This window comes from Balaenoptera ricei, chromosome 18 (assembly GCF_028023285.1).
Source record: "Balaenoptera ricei isolate mBalRic1 chromosome 18, mBalRic1.hap2, whole genome shotgun sequence".
Lineage (NCBI taxonomy): Eukaryota > Metazoa > Chordata > Mammalia > Artiodactyla > Balaenopteridae > Balaenoptera > Balaenoptera ricei.
Window position 1 is genome coordinate 2,855,060 of NC_082656.1, and position 18,862 is coordinate 2,873,921.

General features: G+C 45.3%; 1 protein-coding gene across 1 annotated transcript in view; it reads right to left on the reverse strand.

Annotated features, from left to right (window-relative positions):
• Window positions 1-1,323: 1,323 nt before the first annotated feature.
• MIPEP (mitochondrial intermediate peptidase) overlaps window positions 1,324-18,862 on the reverse strand; it is a 140,915-nt gene continuing 123,376 nt past the window's right edge. The window contains exon 19 of the mRNA XM_059902621.1: window positions 1,324-1,582. Within this exon, the coding sequence (XP_059758604.1) occupies window positions 1,485-1,582 (98 nt within the window). The 3' untranslated portion in view covers window positions 1,324-1,484. The remainder of the gene's footprint in view (window positions 1,583-18,862) is intronic.

An 18,862-nucleotide genomic window follows, 5' to 3' on the forward strand; every position in this document is an offset into this window, starting at 1 on the left:
GATAAAGGCCCAGGGGCTGGTGGCTCGGTACACCTGGGGCTGTTAAAGCACCTTTGCAGACTCACCTGTAACGGACGGCAGGTTGGTGTCAGTTTCTCCGGGCCGTTTCCCAGATGAGAGTTAGCGTCTGTGTCAGCAAGAGCGTCGCCTCCCTCAGCTCACAGACCGTGTGGGTGGGGACAGAAGCAGCTGCTCCTGCCCTGGGCGCTGGCACCCGGCTGTCCCTGTGGCATCACCCCACACCTCCCACGGGGGAGCGACTGCTGCAGGCCTGCCCTCCTTCCCACCCAAGGATTCTCTGCGCTGTGGTTTCCCCGTGTTCAAGACTGAGAGAGTCAGACGGGAGGAGCCGGGAGAGGACAACAGGCCCGCGTGGCTAACGCGGAAGCCCCACAGGAGGTGCGCGGGGCCGCGGCTCCCAGGCTGGGGCACGCAGCGTGTTATCTGTGTGAGCAGGAGGTGGGGCGAGAACGGAGGGTCACCCCTCCCCTCACCCCAGCATCCAGGTGGACCCGGCACGCGTGGGTCACTGACGTTTCTTCATCCTGTCTCGTCTGTTTCTAGCTTGTAGAAATTCCTCCAGATTCTGTGAGTAGGTTGGACATGTGTCCTAGTTTGGGGGATTTTTAATCCCGCCCTTTTGCATCATCACTGGTCTTTTAGTGAGAAGCAGGAAGAGGCCGCTAGCAGGTGTCATTTTAAACGAAAGCCTATAATTAAATTCTTGACTTTGAAGGTGGGAAAAACCTATTAAACAGTGTCTTTCTTTTCTGTTATTAACACATGGTGATACGGTATGCAGTAATGTTTAGGATAAAGACCGGGTTTGAATCCCAGTTTCCGTATTTATCAGTGGCTGCACTTGACACATCATTCACTAATTGTACCTGCACTTATTTTTGTATATTCATCGTCAGGTCAGAAAAGTGTGAGTTCAGGTCCCCTCTGTTCTGAGTCCATCTGTATAGTATACTCCTAAACACACAGGAAAAGCCAACGCCATCGATTACAAATACTTTGGAAACCACACTTGGTTTCTCGGTCACTGTAACTGACTATTCCATCTTCAAAGCCACCTATAAGAAATCATGCAGAGGAACTATATGTGTAATCTTTCTGAAGACTGCTTCAAACTAATTTTGCTTTTTATTACGTCTCTAACCAAGTAAAGGTCATCGGACAGGGAAAAGTTCACCGGGAGTGGGGCTGGGCTGCGGGGGTGTCTGGCCCCTGACTGTAACACCTCTGTGTTCTGGTTTGTACTCGCTCACTGAATGGATTTCCTTATGTTCAAAAATCTGCCAAACAGGCTAAAAGCCAGCATGATTTTAAAAAATTATTTATTCCAAGTTCCACTGGTTTAAGGTTTTTCATAAGTTATTACAGAACTGAATGCTGAAATCAGAAACAAACGTTCAAAGTTGTAGCACTTACAACAAAACTGATATCTCCGTGACTGATTTAAAGGATTCACGGTGTTCCCATCATTTAGAATCCATGAGGAAAGTTTCCGAGTCCATATCCAAGTCAGAAACAAGGGCATTTACGAAGTCATCGATAGAAGGACACTTCTGAAGCACACCTGCGAACGAAGAAAAGATCAGCTGGCTCGTTCCCCGCGGACAGTACACAGGGACGAAGACATACATCAAATCTGCGCGGTCAGGGGACATTCGGCTTTGTGAACCGAGAGCTTGACTGCGAGGACGTTTCAAAAAGTCCTGGGCAGCGTGTGGGCCCCGAAGCTATTTCTTGTTTTAATGCCTTTTTTACTCTCTAACCAACTCTTAGCTTAGAGATTTAGAGCCAAATATGTTTCCCAGGGGTTTTTATTTTGCACATATTACTATACACTTGGAGTGATGTCAGAAGACTTAATTTTTCAGCTATCTTTGGGCTGATTCAGAATTTAATATGTTTAATTACCTGCCAAGTGTTATTATCAAGTTCTGTGCACTTTAAAATCATTCAACTGTTAATTATCTTGCAGAAGTCTTATATCAGACACAAGTTATTGGCTTTCCTCCAGACTTGCCTGTCTTGGAGAACTCCTAATGTCTGGTTCTCAAATTTCCTCATCTGACATACAAGGTTGCAATAAAGCTAGAATAAGAAGCTGTATTGGAAAGCAGTGAGGCACCCTGTCTAGCGTATAGTAACAATTCAATAAAAAGCTGAATTTATCTCCACTCTTCACTCAAAGAAGCCAAAGACAACATTCAAGCAATCAACCCTGTGGCCCCGACCTGTGCTCTTGGCACGTAATGCTAACTCAAGGTTGGACAGGGCTCTCTCTCCAGTATTTAATTTGAGGGATGGATCCTGTAAAATGAATTCCAACACCAAGACATTAAAAGATTACCAGAGTCCCTATTTCCTCTAAATCGTCAGTGCAATTCAGTTAACATGCCTTGAGTGTTTGCTGTGTGAAGGACCAGGCCAAGTCACAACATGAGGGCAAGAAGGACACAATCACAAAAGTAAACCATGTGGAACTGGATAGCCATATGGGGAAAATTAACCTTGACCCCTGTCACATACCGTACATAACCATTAATGTGAGATGGGCACAGACCTAATTGTAAAAGCTAAAATTATTAAGCATCTAGAAGAAAATATAGAATATGTTTGTGACTTTGAGGTAGGCAAAGGTCTCTTAGGACACAGACGGTAATAACCATAAAAGAAAAAAAGATACATTAGAGTTCATCAAAACTTAAAACTTCCAGCCTTGCAAAGAAACCATTAAAAAAAATGGAACAGGTAAATGACAGAATGGGAGAAAATACTGACACAACACATATGTCACATAGGACTGGTAGCCAGAATATATAAAGGACTCCAACTCATCATAAAAATACTTTTAAAAATAAAAAATGGACAAAAGATTTGAGCAGACCTTTCACAAAAAAAGATACCTGAATAAACACGGAACTAACAGGCCCTGAGAAGACACACATCACTGTCATCCAGGAAAAGAAAACTAAAGCCACAAAGAGACACCATGATGTTCCACCAGGATGGCTGAAGTCCCAGGGCTGAAGACACCAAATGCAGTCAAGGCCTTGGGTGCCATGGCTTGTCGTCCAGCAGGGGCAGAGGGTGAGGCGCGAGAGCCCTTTAGAAACAGGTCCAGCAGTTTCTACAAAGCTCAGCACACACCTGCCCCGTGACCCAGCTGTTTCCTCCTAGGTATTAACCAAGAGAAATGAAGGCACGTTCCCAGCAGCCTAAAGTGGAACAACACAAGTTCCCATTACCAGGCTGCAGATGGACGTTCATGGTGTCTTCACACAATGGAATGGCACCAGCAACGAAAAGGAAAGAACTCCTGACCCAGACAACACCTCGGGCGGGCCTCAGACACAGTGCGTTGCACACAAGGGCCCACACAAAGCACACGCTGCCTGTTTCGTTTATATTCACTTCCAAAACGGGCCGGACTAACCCATGGCGGAAAAAAATTGGAACAGTGGTTGCCTTTGGGAGTGGGGATGGCGACCGACCCAGAAGGTCCTGGTGTGATGGGAAAGTTCTCATCTGGACAGTGGTTTGTGACACCCAGGTATAGACCTCGTCAAAATTCAGTAAATGGAACATTAAGGATTTGTGCATTTCACCATATGTAAATGTTACCTCAAAAAGAAACGTAACTGACACTGAACTCTAGTTAACGCTACGCACACAGAAGTGTCTGGGGTAAAACATACTTATGTCTGCACCTTGTTTTGAAAAAATATATATATGATGGGTGGATGGAATGGACAGATGGATCCGTGACAAAGCAGAGCAAAATGTTAATTGTAGACTCTAAAGGGCAAGTATATGAGTGTTTACAGTTCACGTGACTTTTCTGAATGCCTGAAAAATTTCCACATAAAGCGTTCGGGGAAAAGTCAGTTTGGGGTGTTAATAGCACACAAATGGCAGCCAGTGGGAGAACAGAGGGAGAAGGACGACTTGCAGTGGAGAGATTCCGGAGGCTCCGTGGAGCAGATGGGATCCTGGAGAAACGTGAGAGATGCGGAAGGTTCAGGCTCAAATTAGGGCCTTTGCGGTGGAGAGGGCGGCCTAGGAAAGGCACCCGGTGGGCGGCGCACAGAGCGTCTGGGGTCTAGAGGGAGGTGACCGGGAACAGAGCACCGGGGAACCAACCGCTCATGACGTTTGGGTGCCATCCGCAGTGGAACGCAGAGCTTGGGGCAGGCGCAGGGCTGGACCCACGGACACGGTCATTCCCCCTGGGGAGCACGGCCGTGGCGGAAACAGACCAAGGACTGGCTTGTGCAGTGGACATAAAGCAGTAGCTCCAACACGTGCTTGTCAGCCGCTAACCAGACCTGGTGCAGTTAACAGCAAGAATACTGTACGATTGGAAACTGCTGGCCAAAGTAGTTTCATCTTCGTTCAAGTTCAGATGATCATATCTCCATCGCAGGGAGTATTTGAGGAATAAGGAGCGGCTACTGGAAGAGAATTTCATTGCTGTGTTTTTGTTGGCAAAACTCAAGTTTCAAAGCAATTTTCTTTCCACAGTAAAATAATCTTTATGGATGAGAAAGGCCTGTCCTCTGGTCCCGCTGTGTCACTAATGACAGGAATGTGGCAGCTTTGACAATGGCTAAAGCGGCGCATTTCACTTTGTGTCTCTGAGATGCGGGTTTTCACTTAAACAGATGCAGTCAGAGTAATAAATCCGGTTTATGCTTTTCCTACGTGCCAGGTTTCTTAATGCAGAGAACAGTTGTAGGGAAAACACTGAAACGTGGCTGGTCAAATGTGTTATCCTGTTACACCATTTCCTTCCTTGTAATGTTTGAAACATCCTATAATTACAAAGGACTGGCTGTCTGTAATGAAACGGTTACAGAACGGTCAGAGGTGGAGCCGACCGTGCAGTCGAGCTTGGCCCTCCCGCCCTGTGAAGTGTCACGTCCACTCCACAAGCTGCCCACGTTCACAGGGCCCTGCTCGGTCCTCCGGTCCTCCGCGGCCGCGCCTCAGGGGCACACGCCCCCTGCGAGGCCCACCTCCAGCCACTTCTGCGTCTCAGAGAACGGCAGTCGCGGCGACAGCAGGGGAAGACCATAACACGCTCAGGGTAGTTTTAAATAAAATCCGGTCAGAGACGAATGGTTCAGTAATTGTGTGTGTGACGTGACTGGTAAAGCTGAAGGTTCAAAAAGGAGGGAACCCAGACCGAGAGGGATGGGGGAGTTACCAGGGGAGGGATTCTCCTGGAATATGGCTGCGGTGTCCTCGCTTTAATTAGATCGAAGTGTTTAGCAAGTGTCAACCTGAACTAACTTCCGCACAGAGAATTAAAAGAGAAACACAATGTTTTCAGGCAGTTCCACAAATAAGAAAAGTTGAAATTGGCTTTTATATATGTGGATGGTAAAAAGATTCCAAGAACTCTGAGGTTTTTACAAAAGCTGACAAACATGTCCCCTTTGTCTTCAAGTCTTAGTCTTAAAAGGGTGGTGATGAGACGTGCAATTTCGCAGGAGCCCCGGGAACCCGGCTGGAGGTGCCGAGTCCACGAGCGGGCGAGTTTACACACGTTTCTCTGTGCACATCACCTGAGTCGGGGGTCGGGGGGCTGAAACAGTAAAACAAAACCGAGGGCAGCTTCACACCTGAAAGGGGAAGCGTGGACGGCGATGTAAGAAAAGCAGGTGCGCCGGGCCCGCCGGCCGAGTCCTCGCGGAAGGACGGCGGCTTCCACCTGCCCGCCCTCCTCAGAGCCGCGGAGGATGACTTAGTTTCTTTTCCTCCTCGTTTTACCAGAGAGGCAAATGCGCTGATAAAAACTGGGACAAGCCCGAACCTTTTGGTCCTGACTGCTCTGCTCAAACCACGTGTTCCGGGACCTCGAAGGACGGGGCAGCTGCCCTAAAAGGCCTGACGGCCCTGAGTTTCGGTCTCGAGGGCTGCAGGCTGCGTCGCGAGGCAGGAGGGGCTCCTGTTCTGCGCCGGCATCGTGGTCCTGCTCGAGGCCCCGGCACTGGGGCAGCTGGGGGGCAGGCCTCGCTGCCCAGCTCGGCGCCCGCCGCGCCCCTCCGGGACCTGCTCCCGGGGCGGAGGACGAGCGGCCGGGGACCACGGGGCGGGTGAACGCGGCCCCCGGCGGCCCCGAGGAGCTCGTCTGCGCCCTTCGCCGGCCCCGGAAACCGCTCGCTCTCAGCTGTGCTTCGGCTTCTCCCTTTGACTCCGTGGTGACCTCTGCACTGTTCCCCCAAACTCCTTTTCTGCTTGGTCAGTCTAAGTTGGTTCTGTTTCTTTCAAGAAGACTGCCAGTTGATGAAAAGATGAGTTCACACGTTATGAAAAGGGACTGAGCGATGCCCGGGGGACACTGATATTTTGTCTGATTAAGGACCAACTTTGTAGACTCAGGGTTTAGACTAGAAGCGGGTGGTTTTTGTTTCTTCTTTGTTCATTTAAGTGACCATGTCTTCTTTCCCACAGATAAAGTAAACAGGTGACACACAAGCAGGCTTTCCTCTCAGATTCCCTCTCTCCAAGCCCACTGGTGGGGAAAGGAGAGCGGCCCTGGCCCGAGAGGGGAGAAAGACAGCTCTGCCCGCAGCCCTGGCCGCTGCAGTGGGAGGTGGGCACGGCGAGGGGGCAGGAACACTGCCCCAGCAGCTCCAGGGTCCTCCTGAAATGGGTGCCTTCCTGGTGGGATCGGGAAAGGGAACACCTTCTGACTGTAGGCCTCAAGGTGCAGTGGAGGCCCCTGGGTTGGGTGTGTGTCCCCGGCTGCCCCAGAGAGGGAGGTGGGTGTGGTCCTAACCCCTCTCAGGCCAGGCCCTCAATGCCTGAGGTGGTCGGGACACGGAACTCCCCCCCAGTTTTTTTTTTTTTTTCTCACATACACACTGTCTTTTATTTTTACAAGAGATAAATAGACTGACATCAAGCATTGTACATGGATGACCACAACAAAAGCAACAATGATTGCAATTACCAAACATGAAACACACTCATACTATGTCATAATATTGACATTCAGTCCAGTAATCCTCCACTGTAGCAGCTCCTTTACTTTGCAGTGAAAATTGATTTGTATATTCTTTGCCTCTGAGCCCTTGTGGGATTTTTTTTTTTTTAATTCAAACAGAAAGTCACAAAAATTATACTCATCCTCATCAGTTCACTCAGTCCCATGTAATTAATTTTTTTTTTCATCTTGATCTTTTGTTAGCACTTTTATGAGTTCATCAGTTTTTCATTAGAGTTCTGAAAATGCTTATTCATTCAGTTCAGCAATACCGTCAGTTACCAGAAACCTGTACCTGTCAGTCTTTTCCATGAATTTCTTGAAGATGAAACCCTTTTATAGGAACATATTTGCAAAAGCATCAGAGTACACCCAGAACTGTCTGTAAATGACAAAAGACTTAAAAATGACCACGGTTAAAGATGTGATGAAAGTTCATAATAATGCAGTTGACAAGAAAATTAGTTATTTCTGAGATATACATTTTAAAGTAATAACTAGGATTATGACATAACATTATACCAGAACACATAAGATTTTTAGAAATTTCATGTAATGTCTGAAACATTTATATTAACATATTTCCATACAAATAACCCAATGAAAGTTTAGTATTAGTTGTTTTGTTTGTTTTTTTATACTGCAGGTTCTTATTAGGCATCAATTTTATACACATCAGTGTATACATGTCAATCCCAATCGCCCAATTCAGCACACCACCATGCCCACCCCACTGCAGTTTTCCCCCCTTGGTGTCCATATGTCTGTTCTCTACATCTGTGCCTCAACGTCTGCCCTGCAAACCGGCTCATCTGTACCATTTTTCTAGGTTCCACATACATGCATTAATATACGATATTTGTTTTTCTCTTTCTGACTTACGTTACTCTGTATGACAGTCTCTAGATCCATCCACGTCTCAACAAATGACTCAATTTCGTTCCTTTTTATGGCTGAGTAATATTCCATTGTATATATGTACCACAACTTCTTTATCCATTTGTCTGTTGATGGGCATTTAGGTTGCTTCCATGACCTGGCTATTGTAAATAGTGCTGCAATGAACATTCGGGTGCATGTGTCTTTTTGAATTACGGTTTTCTCTGGGTATATGCCCAGTAGTGGGATTGCTGGGTCATATGGTAATTCTATTTTTAGTTTTTTAAGGAACCCCCATATTGTTCTCCATAGTGGCTGTATCCATTTACATTCCCACCAACAGTGCAAGAGGGTTCCCTTTTCTCCACACCCTCTCCAGCATTTGTTGTTTGTAGATTTTCTGATGATGCCCATTCTAACTGGTGTGAGGTGATACCTCATTGTGGTTTTGATTTGCATTTCTCTAATAGTGATGTTGAGCATCTTTTCATGTGCTTCGTGGCCGTCTGTATGTCTTCTTTGGAGAAATGTCTATTTAGGTCTTCTGCCAATTTTTGGATTGGGGTGTTTGTTTCTTTAATACTGAGCTGAATGAGATGTTTATATATTTTGGAGATTAATCCTTTGTCCATTGATTCGTTTGCAAATATTTTCTCCCATTTTGAGGGTTGTCTTTTCATCTTGTTTATGGTTTCCTTTGCTGTGCAAAAGCTTTGAAGTTTCATTAGGTCCCATTTGTTTATTTTTGTTTTTATTTCCATTACTGTAGGAGGTGGATCAATAAAGATCTTGCTGTGATTTATGCCAAAGAGTGTTCTTCCTATGTTTTCCTCTAAGAGTTTTATAGTGTCCAGTCTTACATTTAGGTCTCTAATCCATTTTGAGTTTATTTTTGTGTATGGTGTTAGGGAGTATTCTAATTTCCTTCTTTTTACATGTAGCTGTCCAGTTTTCCCAGCACCACTTATTGAAGAGACTGTCTTTTCTCCATTGTATATATCTTTGCCTCCTTTGTCATAGATTAGTTGACCATATGTGCATGGGTTTATCCCTGGGCTTTCTATCTTGTTCCATTGATCTATGTTTCTGTTTTTGTGCCAGTACCATATTGTCTTGATTACTGTAGCTTTGTAGTATAGTCTGAAGTCAGGGAGTCTGATTCCTCCAGCTCCGTTTTTTTCCCTCAAGACTGCTTTGGCTATTCGGGGTCTTTTGTGTCTCCATACAAATTTTAAGATGATTTGTTCTAGCTCCGTAAAAAATGCCATTGGTAATTTGATAGGGATTGCATTGAATCCCCCCCCCCAGTTCTTTTAAAATCAGATCTGAAAGCAACCATACTCTTACATTTCAGACACAGCGCCAGTGCTTGGTTTAAATGAAGGTGTGTCTGTCAGGTTTCTGTTTGAGGTCCACAGGTATCATTTATTTAGGAGACAACAACCCAGCTCTGAAAGGCGGCAGAAGAGCTGCCGTGCACGGGGTGGGGCGCTGGGCAGGTTAGGGTCTTAGGCCGAGTGGAACATTCCCTGGCTCAGCACAGCATCTTATAATTTAAAATTTCAGTCCATTCTCCTCTCTGACTATCCCGAAGTTTTCCTCTGAAGGATTACCAAGGAGGAAAAGAGTGGAAAGATAACTCTTCCTTAGAAGGCACTGATGCAAGGGCTTGAGCTACCCCATCAGCCACCTGGTTAGGGACTTCAGACCAGTCACGTAACTTCTGGAACTCCCTTCTTCCGCTAGAAGCAGAGGCAGACTGGTAGAGTGAAACATAATGTTTGAAGATCATAAAATTTGGCATAATGTCATCTACTTTGCTGGATTGTTACAAGGATTAAATAAAGTGCATTTAACTCATGGAAAATGCTCCATAACTGGTAACGGTAACCATCAGATCGCAAGTTCAAGAGCTGAAGGATGAGGCTGCTTACTTTTCTGCACAAGTTCAATTTCAAAACTCTGGTCTTTGATTAAGTATTTAGGGTATTATCAAACACAGTCACAAGCTAACTACCCAGCTAATGAATCATTGCTTGCTTTGCTTTTTTCTGGCTTTTGCCATCTGCTTTTTATGAGATAACTGTTTATCTATGGAAAGGTGGAAACAGAAGAAGTAACTAGAGTCGATCCATTTTCTGCCTGTCAGCAGCTGTGATAGAAGGTTTATCAGGAAGAGATCACTGGACAGCAGTGATGATCACACAGGGCTGTGAATGGCAACCACGGTAAATTTTATGTTCTATACACTTAGCCACAACTTAAAAAAGAAGTGACCGCAACTACTGAGCCTGTGATTCGCCTACATGTTCAGCTGCCGTGGCTCCGTCCTCTGTCACCAAACATCGGGTTGTCCCCACAGACTGGGCAACGAGCGAGGGGTCTGCGTGTCTCCAACACCACCTTGGTTCTAGAACCCATCGTGACAGTTCACGGCTGCTTTTCATGCTGAAATAATTGCGTGTGTCAAACTTGGCTCCGACTGATGAAGGATTCCAGCGCAGAGGCTGGCCTGGCATCTGAAGAGGCTCAAGTGAACTTCACGCGATCAGAGCTCATCCCAGAGCTGCCTCTCCCGGGCCTCGGGCGGCTGGCTCATCTTTCTCTCCTTTGAAGTCCTGGGCTGCGAGGCTGCAGCTGCTACACCTTTTCCTAAAGGTGGTTCCCACTATCTGCAGTCAGTTCTCGGGAGAACAAGGATGTCAGCCAGAAAGTGAAATTCCTTTCCTCCTCTGAACTCAAGAACTCTCCTGCCCCCTCGGCTGGGCTAATACCTGTCACACTGGAGCCATGGCTCTGCCTCTGGGGTCCCTGCCTGCAGGGCTTCCTGCTGGGTGGGAGCTAACCCAGCAAGGGGAGCCCACGGACGTGCTCTGTTTACTAATCAGTTTATTCTGATTTCTAGTCAGATTCAACAATTCCATTTACCAGTTACATTTCTGGGTTACAAAACATCTTGCCTTTTGAAGCTCCATGTCTTCCTTAAACAAACACACCCACACATTAAACACGTACACACCCTCTGAAAAAATCAGCGCGTTTACAAAAGGGAGGCCTCGGCCTTGGGAAGCCAGGTGCCCGCTTCCACTGCTTTCTTCCAGAAAGCGCTCAGCTACTGCAGAGGCCACGCTGAGTAAATATCCAGACACGCCAAGGCGGAGGGGTTCTATTTACTTGGCTATTGTTCAGGGTGCCATCCACCCTGTTACTGAACCTGTGTGGTAGGTCCTGTAGCGCCACTAAATGCTAGGTCTGCTTCCCTGATGTGCTTTCCTCGCGTATTCCTGTTACTGTGTGCAAGAAAAGAAGGTTTCTGCCAGTGAGTGTGCTGTGAAGTACCACAGCCGGCCCTGCGTTCATGCATTCTCACTCAGCAAATCTTATTTTGCCATAAAACCACTACTATGTGGAAGGCAGCTGACACCTTGTCAGGTCTAGTTCGCATGTGCGGCCTTTCAGATCTGTCTCTGTGATGTCCTGCCCGGAGAACGCAACAGTATCTTCTTTGAGCATCAGTGTACCAGGCAACTCAGTCACCGAAAATTATGAAAGAGCAGAGGGGAGATACAGTGCAACATGCACGCAACTACTTCCAAAGCAAAAGCTTCCTGGTCTGACCTGAATGAGAAGTTTAAGAGACTAGCAGTGCACACAAGACGGGTCGGAGCGCCTGAGTTTGCATACTGGTTCTCCTGCTTGCCACGGTGTGACCTCGGGCAGGAAGAGGTCACCTAAGCGCCCCTGGGACGGCTGAGAGAATGAAACGGGGGAACGCGTGCAACGTGCTTAGCACAGCACCTGGCAAAGCACCCAGCACGGGGCACAGTGGTTCTCGTTACCGCTACGTTGCCAGCACCGCTCTCCCTCCTGTCCGTTCAACTGGAGAACACCGAAGTAGCAGAGGTTAGTCTTACTGGTAATATCCAACATAAAGTATCTTAGGAACATCAGTACACAAGGCTACTGCAACATGTTAATAAAATTCCCACTCTGAAGTGAAAAAAAACGTGCAGGAAGAAGACAAAAATGAATGTGGGGCTGAAATTCCAATTATTTTGAGGGTGTGATTTAAGATTTTAAGAATTTTTTAAAGCTCTGTTTTGTTTAAACTGCTTGAAGGGAAAATGTAAGTGGAGTTTAGCTATTGTCCTGACCCTACAGCTTAAGCTAAACATACTCAGTGCTATAAGAAGAGGGATTAAGAAACTAAACGTGTCTTATTTGACGTACCCTGACATGTGATGGGGTCAAAAAAGAACTTGATCATGGTAGTCAAATGTTTTGAGATGTGCAAATTCTGAGATTAAGGAGGGATTATTCTATCTTACAAACTTTAATGTAAAGATGAACTGTTAAGCAAAGAAGAAAGTTAGGTTTAGGTATAATCATGCCTTAATCTAGTTTCATTATTAGTGATGTTACATAATAGTCACAAGGGAAAAGTTTCTTTTAGAGGTAGCTGAAAAGACTCAAACACTAGAAGATACCTTGCAAAGGATCTTTCAGGAGATGAACCAGTTAAACCAGGAGAAACTTTCCCATCTCCACGCTCTCTGGCAACATTTCAGGAGGTGCTTAGCAAATGCCAGTTTCAATTCTTCCACTGAAATCTGCTCGAAGTCTCTGCCAGTGCGAGTTTACCCTCGTCAGTGGACTCTGGAGTGCAGATTCCTCAGTGGGTGCCCAGCATCAGCCCCGCCAAGGCGCTTGCGGCCCCGAATTCCTTAGCCCTGGAAGCTCTGAGCCCCCTCCTGTCAGCTGGGAGTCTAGGGTGAGAGCTTTGAGGAGGTGACACCTGCTTTTCTAACAGCACACTGGTACCCATGCGCCAGGAACATCATCTGTAACGACCGTCTGTAAAGAACACGTTATGATGTTTCCCCTAAGCAGTCAGAAGACTCCCGAGAATACTGTCTACGTTCCTGTTAGAAAGTTGTCTACGCACCATGATCTGGAAACAGCAACGGTGGTGTTTCTTGGAATGCGTCCCCTACAGGGCACCTACCCAGGAGAGAAAGGCTCTGAGACCTCAGTGCAGGCCGGCTGCAGGGGCACCGTCCCGGATGCTACACGAGGGGAGACGGCCCGTCCCACGCACGCAGCAGGCAGAGAGCAAGTCCGCTGCTGTTCAGAGAAAACGGCCAAGAGGAGCACGGCCCACCCAAGGTGAACAGCGGCTGAAAGCCTGTCCAGGGGGACGGGTGCTGGTAAAGGGCTCTGCACCACCGAGGGGGCCCATCGGCTTCTCTCGGCCTTACCTCTGTTCCCGTGAAGGGAGTCGCACGCCCCCCAGAGCAGCGCCGGTGCATTAAGGGGCCACTGTCCCCACTCCTCTCTGGAGAGTGGCTCTCCTTGTGGCATGCTGTCATCTGTTATAAACCTGTTATAAAGCAGACTATCTGGAAGCGGGAGGGCAGGAGCAGGGGCTGGACCATGACCGCCAGTGAGCGTGCAGTGGACACACTCGTTCGCTCAGGGCCAGAACCATGCGAGGTGTGCAATGCAAAGTGCAGTCAACACGTTACAAGTTAAAATTCTGTTTAAAACTTACTTTCCCAGAGGCTTTTCATCATCTTTGCTAGCAAAAATTATGTTGGTTGAATTTATTCACTGGAACATTTGACAATAAAATAGGGGGGAAAATCCAAGGGTAGTAGAGGCTTCTGGGCTAAGTTAATAGAAGGAAAGGCCTGTCGCTTCCTGGTAAAGGCCGACTCCTCCTACCCAGGTGAAGAGATCAACGCGCATGTGGTTCCCACCACCCTACACCCCAAATTATACAGAATGCCCATCGGTTTCTAGCATGCGGGACGCGGTTATCTGCCTGATGTGTCAACAAGACACCGTAACCCACAGGAGGTGCTTACTCCTGGGGTCCCAAAGTGCATTTGTTCAGAAAAGTGAAAAATGGCGCTCTTTCCAGGAGGGCATTTCCCACGTGTTCTCCGGGTTTATCGTGTCTTTGAAACGCCAGCCTTGTGTTTCAGCCTCAGCTCTTCGCATCTCTAACTCTACTATATGTTCTCTCTAAGCTTGACCTTTGCTATTTATAAGCAAAGAATGTGATGAGCTCTAGGAAGGCGGCGGCCCGCCTCCAGAACAGACTGGACACATGTCGGGGACAGGGGGCAGTGGACGCGGCTGCAGACTCGGGTCCGAGGCCTGCTAGCGTGAGGGGCGTGTCCAGAGCCCCCCGAGGCAGGCGGCCTGTCCTGCCCACTTAGGTCTGCACCCTCCGCATGGCCTCTTCCCCCAGTGCTCACGGCCGCCTCGTCCACCGGTGCAGAGAACACGGGTGCAAGGTAGCTGACAGGTCGGAGGGCTGAACCCCCGGAGTCCTGAAGTCCCCAAGCCGTGGGCCCAGAGGGGCTCCTCTGCGTCATTCCTACAGGACGCTGCACCCCCCCAAGTAAACGCAGGATCGCTATCGTTCTTACTTATTTCTGTGTCCCTGAAATGCCTGGTTAGCAGCAAGTATTTGATAAATATTTGCTAAGTTAAATGAATTAACTTCATCAACGACTATCATAAAGCTTTTTTCATTCAATCAGATTACTTACTGGTCACTAACACAAGGACACTGCAGTAACACATTTGAACGAAAGCCAGCGCCCTGGACAGCGGTTTCAGTCTCAGGCCCGGAGGTGGTGTGTCTGAGAGCACTCGGCCCCGGAGGTGCCGGGTGGAGCGGGACGGGGTGCGAGGGCTGCGGCCAGCGTCTGCTGCAGCAAAGCCCCGAGAGAGGACTCACCTTCTGTAACAGAGTGCAGTGCCCAGTGCCGGGAAAGAGGAGGCAGAATGTATCTCTGACCTCCCCCAGTAGGAAAGTATTCTCCACTTTAATGTCCGTTCCTTAAGTAACTTCAGTAATCTACCAGACTGACCTGGTCCTGCATTAGGTGAATTATAAAACACCAGGGCAGGCCTGTCTTATTACGTACGCCCTGTAGGACGCCAGGTGTGTGTCGCGTAGGAAACAGACGCTGCTTCTAGAGGCAAAGCTCTGCAGGGGGCAGAGCACCTCACAGAGCAAGTGGATGGTCTGGAGGGCGGCTTCCTCCTGCCTCCCGAGGGACTGAGGCCAGGGAAGCAGGAGTCCTGCTGTGGGCGAGCAGGGTACAAAGGCAAAGCTGGTGTCCAGACTTCTGAGCAGACGGGGGGACTGAAGTCAGGGCAGAGGGAGACGCTGAGCTGCTGGGTGACAGACGTCTGTCCTAGACCTGTTTCTCTTTTGTGTTATAAAAGTTGTATCACAAAAAATATTTGGGCCAACAAAATATTTAGAAAAAATTTCATAATAAGGTGAATAAAAACCTGTCCCTTTCTAATAATCATCACGATTTTTTTGAAGTAGAGTTGATTTACAATATTATAGTTCAAGCGTATAGCATAGTGATTCGGGATTTTTATGAATTATACTCCAAGTTATTACAGGATGATGGCTGTCAGTCCCTGTGCTGTACAGTGTATCTTTGTTGCTTGTCTGTCTTATACACAGTAGTCTGTATCTCCTAATCCTCTAGCCCATCTTGCCGCTCCCTCCCCCCCACTGGTAACCAATAGTTTGTTTTCTGTATCTGTGAGTCTGTTTCTGTTTTGCTGTATATGTTCGTTTTAGTTTTTAGATTCCACATATAAGTGATGTCATACAGTATTTGTCTTGCTCTGTCTTATTTCACTAAGTATAATATTCTCTAGGTCCATCCACGTTGCTGCAAAGGGAAGAATTTCATCGTTTTTATGGATGAATAATAATCCATTGCGTGTGTGTGTGTGTGTGTGTGTGTGTATCACATCTTTTTTATCCATTCATCTGTGGATGAACACTTGGGTTGCTTCCATGTCTTGGCTATTGTAAACAGTGCTGCTACGAACACTGGGGTGCATGTATCTTTTCAAATTAGTGTTTTTGTTTTGTTCTACGTATATACCCAGGAGTGGAACTGCTAGATCATATGGTAGCTCTATTTCTAGTTTTCTGAGGAACCTTCATACAGTTTTCCATAGTGACTGTACCAATTTACATTCCCACCAACAGTGCATGAGTTCCCTTTTCCCCACACCCTCTCCAATATTTATTTATACACTTTTTGATGACAGTCATTCTGACGAGTGTGATGACATTTCATTGTCGTTTTTATTTGCATTTCCTTAATAATTAGCGATGTTGAGCATCTTTTCATGTGCCTGTTGGCCACAGGTCACAGATGACCTGTATTCAGGTCATCTGCCCATTTTTTGATTGGATTGTTTGTTTTTTTGATACTGAGTTGTATGAGCTGTTTATATATTTTTTATATTAACCCCTTGTTGGTCATACCATTTGCAAATATTTTCTCCCATTCTGTAGGTTGTCTTTTTGTTTCACTAATGGTTTCCTTTGCTGAGACTGTCTTTTCTCCATTGTTTATTCTTGCCCCCTTTGTTGTAGATTAATTGACCATAGGTGCGTGGGTTTACTTCTGGGCTCACTGTTCCACTGATCTGTGTGTCTGTTTTTGTGCCATTACCACAGTGTTTTTATTACTGTAGCTTTATAGTTCAGTCTGAAGTCTGAGAGGGTTATGCCTGCAGCTTTGTTCTTTTTTCTCAGGATTGCTTTGACAATTCTGGGTCTTCTGTGGTCCTATACAAATTTTAGGATTATTTGTTCTAGTTCTGTGAAAAATGTCATAAGTATTTTGATAGGGATCGCATTAAACCTGTAGATTGCTTTGAGAGGTATGACCATTTTAACAATATTAATTCTTCCTATCCAAAGCACTGGGTATCTTTCCATTTCTTTGTATCATCTTCAGTTTCCTTCATCAGTGTTTTATAGTTTTCAGTGTCTAGATCTTTCACCTTCTTGGTTAAATTTATTCCTAGGTATTTTATGCTTTTTGATGTGATTTTAAATAGGACTTTTTTGTTTTGCTTTCGCTTTCTGATAGTTAATTATTAGTGCATAGAAAAAGCAACAGACTTCTGTATATTAATCTTGTATCCTGCAACTTTACGGAATTTATTTATTCTAATAGTTTTTTGGTGGAGACTTTAGGGTTTTCTATATAAAATATCATCATCTGCAAATAGTGACAGTTTGACTTCTTCCCTTCCAATTTGGATTCCTTTTCTTTTTCTTGTCTGACTGCTGTGGCTAGGACCTCTAATACTATGCTAAATTGATGGCAAGAGTGGGCATCTTTGCCTTGTTCCTGAATTTAGAGGAAAGGCTTTCGTCTTTTCACTGTTGAAGCTGTGGTTTGTCATAAATGTTCTTGACTATGTTGAGATATATTTCCTCTATACCAACTTTGATAAGAGTTTTAATCATGAATAGATGCTGAATTTTGTCAAATACTTTTGCTGCGTCTTTTGAGATGATCATTTGATTCTTATTAATGTGTTGTACCACACTGATTGATTTGTGAGTACGGAACCATCCTTGCATACCTGGAATAAATCTCACTTATGGTGTACAATCCTTTTTACGTATTTTGGATTTGGCTTGCTAATATTTTGTTGAGAATTTTTGCATCTATATTCATCAAAGATATTGGCCTGTAATTTTTTTTGTATCGTCTTTGGTTTTGGTATCAGGGTAATGGTAGTCTTGTAGAATGACCTTGGGAGTGTTCCATTCTCTTCAATTCTGGGGAACAGTTTGAGGAAGATAAGTATTAGCTTTTATTTGTATGTTTGGTAGAATTCCCCTGTGAAGCTGTCCAGTCCTGACTTTTGTTTGCTGGGAGTTTTTTAAAACTACAAATTCAGTTTCGCTACTAGTGATCAGTCTGTTCAAATTGTTTCTTCTTGATTCAGTCTTGGCATGCTGTATGTTTCTAGAAATTTGTCCATTTTTTCTAAGTTGTCCAATTTATTGGCATAGTATTTTATGATTTTTTTCTCTCTGTGGTATTGGTTGTTATTTTTCCTCTTTCATTTATTGTTTCTTTGGGTCCTCTCTCTTTTCTTCTTGGTGAGCCTTGCTAGAGGTTTGTCAATTTTGTTTATCTTTTCAAAAAAAACTCCAGCTCTTGGTTTTACTGATCTTTCCTATTTTTTTTATCTCTATTTTATTTATTTCCTCTCTGATCTTTATTGTTTCTTCCTTCTCCTGATTTTGGGCTTTGTTGGTTCTTTTTCTAATTCCGTTAGGTGGTAGGTTAGACTGTTTATATGAGATTTTTCTTGTGTTTCAAGGAAGGCCTCTATTGCCGTGAACTTCCCTCTGCTTTCACTGATTTTGGAGAGTTGTATTTCCACTTTCACTTGTCTCGAGTTATTTTCTGATTTCCTCTTTGCTTTGTTCACTGACCCACTGGTTTTTATAGTGTCCACGTGTCTGTCCTTTTCCCATTTTTCCTTCTGTAACTGATTTCTAGCTTCATACTGTTGTGGTTGGGAAAAAATGCTTGATATAATTTCTATCTTCTTCAATTTTTTGAGAATTGTTTTGTGGCTTAGCATGTGATCTATACTAGAGATCATTCCATGTGCACGTGAGAAGAATGTGTATTCTGCTATTTATGGATGGAATGTCCTGTAGATATCTATTAAGTCAGACTAGTCTGTTGTGTCATTTAAGACCACTGTTACCTTATTGGTTTTCTGTCTGGATTATCTGTCCATTGATGTAAGTGGGGTGTTAAAGTCCCCTAAGATTATTGTATTATTGTCAGTTTCTCCCTTTATGTCTGTTAGTATTTGCTTCATGTATTTAGGTGCTCCTGTACTGGGTGCCTATATGTTAATGAGTGTAATATCTTCTTCTTATATTGAGTTCCTTTATCATTGTATAATGCCCTTCTTTGTCTTTTGTTATAGCCTTTATTTTAAAGTCTGTTTTATCTGATATAAATATTGCTATGCCCACTGTCTTGTCATTTCTGTTTGCATGAAATATCTTTTTTCATCCCCTCACTTTCAGTGTGTGTGTCTTTAGCTCTGAAGTAAGTTTCTTGTAGGCAGCATATAGAAGGGTCTTGTTTTTTT